This window comes from Cucurbita maxima, unplaced genomic scaffold (genome assembly GCF_002738345.1).
Source record: "Cucurbita maxima cultivar Rimu unplaced genomic scaffold, Cmax_1.0 Cma_Scf00046, whole genome shotgun sequence".
In the NCBI taxonomy this organism is placed as follows: domain Eukaryota; kingdom Viridiplantae; phylum Streptophyta; class Magnoliopsida; order Cucurbitales; family Cucurbitaceae; genus Cucurbita; species Cucurbita maxima.
The window spans coordinates 339,736-347,214 of NW_019272062.1; the positions used below are offsets into that span (position 1 = coordinate 339,736).

At 35.5% G+C, this 7,479-nt stretch overlaps 1 protein-coding gene across 2 annotated transcripts in view; it reads right to left on the reverse strand.

Annotated features, from left to right (window-relative positions):
- Positions 1–7,479, reverse strand: part of LOC111470623 (probable DNA helicase MCM9) — a 28,385-nt gene that overhangs the window by 5,380 nt on the left and 15,526 nt on the right. For both annotated transcript variants that reach the window (XM_023116189.1, XM_023116188.1), the window contains exons 10-13: positions 7,256–7,348; positions 6,109–6,225; positions 2,138–2,210; positions 477–543 (exon numbers count right to left, since the gene is read on the reverse strand). In XM_023116189.1, the coding sequence (XP_022971957.1) occupies positions 477–543; positions 2,138–2,210; positions 6,109–6,225; positions 7,256–7,348 (350 nt within the window). The remainder of the gene's footprint in view (positions 1–476; positions 544–2,137; positions 2,211–6,108; positions 6,226–7,255; positions 7,349–7,479) is intronic.

The window sequence follows — 7,479 nt, forward strand, 5'->3', positions numbered from 1 at the left end:
TTTTTTTTTTTTTTTTTTCCTTAGCTGGTTTATTGACCTTGTATTTCATTCCAAATGAATGAGATTGAGTAAAACTAAATTGGTATAAATTGAAGAAACTAGGTTTAATTGAGTGATACTAAGACTAGGTTTCACAAATTGACTGAAACTAAACTTTGTCGTCGTTTCTCTTTTAAACCAAGCTAGGTTTGGAATATATTTTTAGTTTTATTTGAAGTTCCCTCCTTCTCAACCTTCCCTCGTTTTCTGCTTTCCTCTCTCTCACATTCTTATCCTATATACGTTTGCTTCTCAAGTTTGCAGATAATTTAACAATTCATAGACAATACAATGTGTTCACCCCGTTCTACATTGCATACTGTTCATCATGTTCATCTCTAGTTCAAGCATAGCATTTAAAGCATCACTAATTACGAGTCTAACATACAATGCTCTCAAAATATCAACTGGACATTTATATTAGAGATAAAGAATACCTTTGCAACACTTATAGTCTGTTGCTCCATTGCTTCATGGATCGTGGCTCTGTCATGTTCTCTCATGCTGGTGAAAAGAAAAAAAGATTATATCTTAAGTTCCAAATAACAAGAAAATTAAGAAGCATCTTAATCAAGGGCTTAAGGTTTTCCAATCTACTTTTTTGTTAACTAAAAAGGGAATATAAAATGGTTTCCATAAAATTTAAGCATAGTGCATAGGTTAGAAATAAAAAAGTACTCTACGCTTAATGATCTCAATAAGACATACTTACTGAGCTAAATCGCTCTTCAATACCTAGATCTTACAAAACAAGATAAAACCACAACAAACACACTACAAGACAAGTACAGAGAGTTTTATACTCTTATAAATGAAAGATACCATACTCATCTACCATATCAATAACATATTTTAGGGAACCAGCCACTGTATTTGTTTACTCATCGCTACATCCCGCTGGTCGGGCGGAGTAAAGTTGCAGTGGCTTTAGCAAGTCTTATAACTTGCTGGAGTTGAAACACTTCTCGATAAGTCTAGACACTGATGTGAAGGGATTCACAACTACCTTCATGTCTGTGTTTTGGGTGGCCAGAGATGTTGCTTTCGTCAAACTCTAAGTCTTGCCTTATTTGCTACCTGACCCGATCGGGTTTTTGCCATGTCCCATTTTTGCCAATAGAGACAATTACCCCACACACCTTCAGAGGTAGGAAAGGCTATAGAAATGCTGCCCTATGACCGGACCTTACCAGTTTTTGCCCTATCCCATTTTTGCCAATAGAGACAATTACCCCTAATACCTGACCTTATCGTCAGTTGGGCATATCTCTACCTGACCTTATCGTCAGTTGGTCATATCCTATTTTTGCCAATGGGGTTTTTGCCTTATCTGTGTAATAATGCACTCCACTACTAATCACCCTCATACCCTCATCCCTCATACCTTATCTTACCTTACCCTGTTTATCCCTTTTCTGTGTAATAAAGCACTCCACTCCCAATTACCCTCATACCTTACCCTCATCCTGTTTTTGCCTTCTCTGTGTAATACGGCACTCCACTCCCAATTACCCTTATCAGGAGTAGGAAAGGCAATGTGTTGAACAGGAAAATTAAATAGCCTTAGTTCGTTTAATGTTATTAGTGGTGAATATTAAGGATTCTATTAGAATATTAGAGGGACACATGTCATTGATATGTGTTAATTAGTGAAAGGTGGTTATAAATATGGAAAATAAATGGTTCGGCATTTTGGGGATGGGATAGGCAAAATTTGGAGAGTAGTTTTCTTAGGAGAGTCCAGGCCTCTCCAAGTGCTTGAGTTGGGTATTGTAAGTCTTCTTTCCTGTTTTAATAAATTTTCTATCAATTTCAATTGCAAATTTTGGTTCACCATAGATATAGCCACTTGTATTATAAGTAAAATCTCAACTAGAAAAGACAATCAAAATTTCTTTTCTTTCTTTGTAAACCTCCGTCCCTCATTTTTTCCTTCTATTTCTTCTTTTGTCAAGGGCTCATTGGCTAATATGTAGAAGCCTGTGAAGTTGAATGAAATACAGAGATTTAGGCCTTCATATTTATTCAATAGAATCAGTTTCATCCGTGGACTCCAACAAGCAAGTGATAATAGCAAACATTCATTTAAAGAATGCACCTGTCCACTTCATCTATACAACAAAGTCCTCCATCAGCCAGTACAAGTGCCCCAGCTTCAAGCATCCATTCCCCTATCAGTTCCATGAATATACAAATTTATTCTTTTGAAGGAAGGTGGATGATATGAAAAAAGTCAGCGATAGAATGAAAAAAAAAACAAAACAAAACGTCCATCTAAACAAACTTAAAAGACTGAAACACCGTATCTGTAGAAAATCAAGATCAAAATCACAAATTACCATTTTGACATTCACAAAAAGCAACAATACTCGGATAACATGTTACAACCTCAAAGGTCACAACTATCTTCAATGGTCACAATCTGTGATGACGTTCATGTACGATCATGGACAAGAAAACTATAATACAGGTAAATCAACTTCACCCAAACTTGAGGATCCAAAATTCCGCACATGGAGGGCCGATTTTCAATGGTCACAATCTGTGATGACGTTCATGTACGACCGTGGACAAGAAAACTATATTACAGGTAAATCAACTTCACCCAAACTTGAGGATCCAAAATTCCACACATGGAGGGCCGAAGAACATCACGTTATGAGATGGTTAATCAACTCCATGACTACTGATAGTGGTGAGAACTTTCTCCTATTTTCAACTACAAAAGAGATTTGGGATGTTGCTCGAAACACTTTCTCCAATCAGGTTGAACTCTTCCAGATCGAGACTACTCTCCAAGATCTCAAACAAGGTGTTTTATTTGTTACAACTTACTACACCACTTTATCTTGATATGGGCAACAATTGAACTTATTTGAAACTCATAAATGGAAATATACTAATGATTCTACTCTCTTTCGATAAATTGTGGAGACAAAAATAATTTTCAAGTTCCTTACGGGTCTAAGTTCTAGATAAAGCTCGTAGTCAAACTCTTGGTACTAATCCATTATCTAGTCTTCGAGAAGATTTGCTAAACTCCGTTGGGAAGAAAGTCGAAAGCAAGTAATATTGGGACCCAAATGATCCAGTTACTCTGCTGTTCAGGGAATCTCCTAATCATTTGGTGATAGCCGGTAGCGCAAAGGATGACCATGGTGTGATCATTGTCATACACTAGGACACGTTAAAGACACTTGTTGGAAAATACATGGAAAACCAGAATACATTTGGGGACCTTCAAGGGTACATTTGGGGACCTTTCTATCTTATCCACGGATACATTTGGGGACCTTCAAGAGTAAAAAATATCAGCGGGGCATGTTGGTTTCTTCTTCATCACGCTTGTTCGAGTTAGACATTCCTTAAGAAAGATAAATCTAAAACTAGCCAACTTTTCAATAGTCTTCCATAATATTATCCATCATCAGTTTCAAGTCAATATCATAGTACTTAAAATTGAACCTAATGCTCACATCACACATTCCAAAAACTTTTTGGGGTGAAGCTGTTCTAACTGCCACCTATCTCATTAATCGACTACCCTCCCACATTCTCAAATTCCACACACCCCTACAAAGTTTACTGACACTATATCCCATCTCGTGTCTCACACTCCAACTAAAATTATTTGGATGTATTGCATTTGTTCATATGTCCAAATCACTGTAGTTAACTTGATGCCCGTTCCATGAAATGCATCTTTCTCCAATACTCACCGAACAAGAAAGGATATAAATGTTATCATCCTCCAATTCACCAATTCTTTAATACCATGAATGTCACCTTTTTTGAATGTCAATTGTATTTTCCCACCTCTGCAATTCATAGGGCACATTATGAACTTGAAACACAAAATTGGGCCTACATTCCCAAAGAGTAACTCTTATATCTATCTCTGAGTTTGAACTACAAGTTCATTCACAAAGAGTAAAACAACTAGAGACAAACGAAATACAACCTACACAGGTTCAGTAAAGCCAAGATGATAAGAACCAAGACCAAGAAATTTTCATACCTCAAGGTCCAATTACAAGGACGAAAGTCAAGAAGTTATAACAAGCTTTAGTCACTTCCATTCAAGCTATGGTGAGCTTGTCAAAGGAAATTTTAGAGGATGTTGGAGTCCTTCCCTACATGTTGGGCAAAGTTGAGCTTCAAGATAGAGATGCATTAAATGCATTTTAATTTGCATTCAATGACCTCATAGTTGAATTTATGGACCTTAGTGATGGTTACTAGATTGCACATTTCTTTTATTGCATTATTTTAATTGTAATCTCAATATTTGTTTATCATTTAAGCTAGTTTTAATATGGGAGTTAAAGGTTATATTGTAACCCACATAGGTTACTATATTCCATCATTAACTAATCATTTTAACATGGAGGTTATGGGTTTATTTCTCATTAACTAGCCATTCTAATATGGAGGTTATGTGTGTATTTAACTCACATAGGTTGTCAAAGGCTATATAAAACCTTCTTTGCTTTCATTGTAGACATCACATTTAGGAATTGAAAAGAATAGATTTTAGATTTGTTGAGAGAAAAAATTTTTACTTTGCAAATTCTTGTGTTCAAAACTTGCATGCTAGAGTCATTCAAGTGATATTGATCAAACCTCTTGTGGAGTGATTTGAATCACGAGTTTAGAAACAAGACTTCTGTACACTTGATCCTGATCATCAAGGTAATATGTTCCAAAACTTTCCCTTACGTTGATTCTTATCGTTTTTGGGATTCTTGGATAATTTAGATCTTAAGGTTTAGTTCTTCAATAAAGTTGTTAGATCAAATCCTAAGAGTTCCTTAACACAAGATTTGAACCATAATCCCAATACCCCTAAAATAGTAACACAATATGACAAAAGATGGTATCAATAGACCCATTGTTGTAGAGAAAAGTGTTCGCTCATGTACTCAACATCCCATATGGTATCACTTGTCTTACACTAAGTTGCAACAAGTTTTGAAGCATTTGTGACTTCACTGGATCAAATACAAACTCCCAACACAGTTCAAGAAGCTTTCCAAAGATCTAAATGGAGAGCAACCTCGCTAGAGGAGCTGGAGGCTTTGGAGAAGAATGGGGCATGAATCCTTACAGGCTTTCCCCAGTTAAGTGCTCAGTTGGATGTAAATGGGTAATTTGGACAAGACGAAGCACAAACCAGATGGCAGTATTGACCGGTTCAAAGCTCGCCTAGTGGCTGAAGGATTCACCCACGCTTATGGGATCGACTATCAAGAAACCTCTGCTCCAGCCGCCAAGTTAAATATCATCAGGGCACTTCTCTCTATTGCAATGAATCTAGATTGGTCATTATTTCAACTTGATGTGAATACATTTCTAAATGGTGATCTAGTGGAAGAAGTATACACGAACATACCTTCACAAATTGAAGAAAGATATACAAGAGGATAAACATATAATCTCAAGAAATCTCTCCATAGTCTAAAACAGTCACCTCAGGCTTGGTTAGAAAAGTTTGCAAATTCCCTAAAACATGATGGCTATACTTGGTGTCATTAGATCACATCATGTTCATCAAGGTTTTTTATTTAGCACCAGATAGGAAGGGTATGTGTGTTTGTGTTATTCGGTTTTGATCACTTACTTACTGCTCCAGGTTTTTTATTGAGCACCAGAAAACCATGGCAAAAGGGAGCAGCATAAGCATTGCTCATTTGGAAAGGAGCAATAGATAAGAGTTTGAAACACTTCACCTTCTGGACGATAATCATACTTCAGATAAAGAATGCTTCATCTTAGCTCCTACTTTTTTTATCAACTAAGTGATCCCTTGGCCCAGGGAAGAAAAGGAAAAGGGTGCAACAATCGACCAAGTTGGGTAGGAAAACAAAAGGATGATAACTGAGGTTCCACAAATTAAGAAAAAGAGGTAATAGGAGCTTTTGATTTAATTTATAAATTTTTTTATATTTCTCCTAACTGTGATCTTATTCTTTTTAATGCTTTACTTTTCAAGAAAAGTGACCAATAAAAAGAAACTTGATTTTGAAAATCACTCAATATGAATAAAAAGGAAGAAGTTTTGAAAGGTACCTCCATCCTTGACAGCAGCAACAGTTAGTCCAGCGCTAGTGCTTCCTAATCCAGTGGTAATAACAGCCCGGTTGCTCAGTTTGGCAGCAAATTTCAGGAACTGTGACTTTCCAGTACCTGACAGATGAACTCCACATGTATCAATACATATCTAATATTGCAGAATGCACTTTCTCAAGTTTAAACGTTGTTTAAATGAAAAATTAAAACTATCGTTTCAAAGAAATGTTAATTATAATTGTTAATAAGACTGCTATTTCAGACTGTTTCTTTAAATATCCAAAGAGGCAAGTAGATATCAAAATCCTAAAACTTATCCCTCCATCTATGCCACATTTACTGATTCATATATAATAACTCCATGAATCTTAGATTTAAAACTGATCAATTTGATTTGCACCAAATCAAGCTATAAACAACCTTACAATTTTAAACATTGAAGTGCTAATACTTTCCTATGGATCTTCAAATTTTCATATTAAGTTCTTCTCAATCAGTTTGACTACGGGTTTTGGTGGTTTTGCTTTAAAATTGGAGAAAATGAGAAATTCAAATTTTTCCCGAGTTCCATTAAATTCCTATAAGGCACTAAATTTCCCCAAATTTTCATAATAACATAATTGTTAACTTTCCATGGTAGGGAATGTGCAAAACGTACTGAAGTTATGTATGATCAAATTTGTTTACCTTTCACTCAGTGAGACAGATTTATACAAGAATTCTATCATAGTTCCCTACAACATCCACTAAGCAATTAACCTAAGCCTAAAAAAGAGAGCGCAAAATACATTTTTGATTAATGATCTTAAGTTTTGAGTTTGGCTTCTATTTAGTCTATAAGATTTCAAAACACACTCGAGTACATAAGGATTGAAATATGGTTCTCATTAGTTGACTAACATACAAAAATTCATTATTATCCTTTTAACTTTTTTATTTATTTTCATTAATCAATGAAAAGCTTAGAATAGAATGATATAATTTATTTAGCAAAATGTCATGTACAAAAATTGAAGGACTATGGTTAACAAATGGCTCTCTTAGCTGTAAAATAAGTGTGCGTCCTTGGAACATAGCTTATAAACTTCAAACATTTACGCACCAAATCAGTGTATTATGACTAAATTTAAGAAGGGAATGAGGATACCAGGATCGCCAACCAACAATAGATGAGATTCTCCTCGAACTTTGGTTCCAGATACATCCACATGTTGTACACCTCCAATGAGTGTTAAAGCCACTAAAAGTTGAACAAAAGAGGACAAAATTGAAATTGATTCAGTGTAAGTAAAAAAAAAAAGGTTACGAAATTAGACAACTGTGCTTGTTTTTTTCTGGTGTATGTGTGGGTGGTGGTGGGTGGTGGTGGGG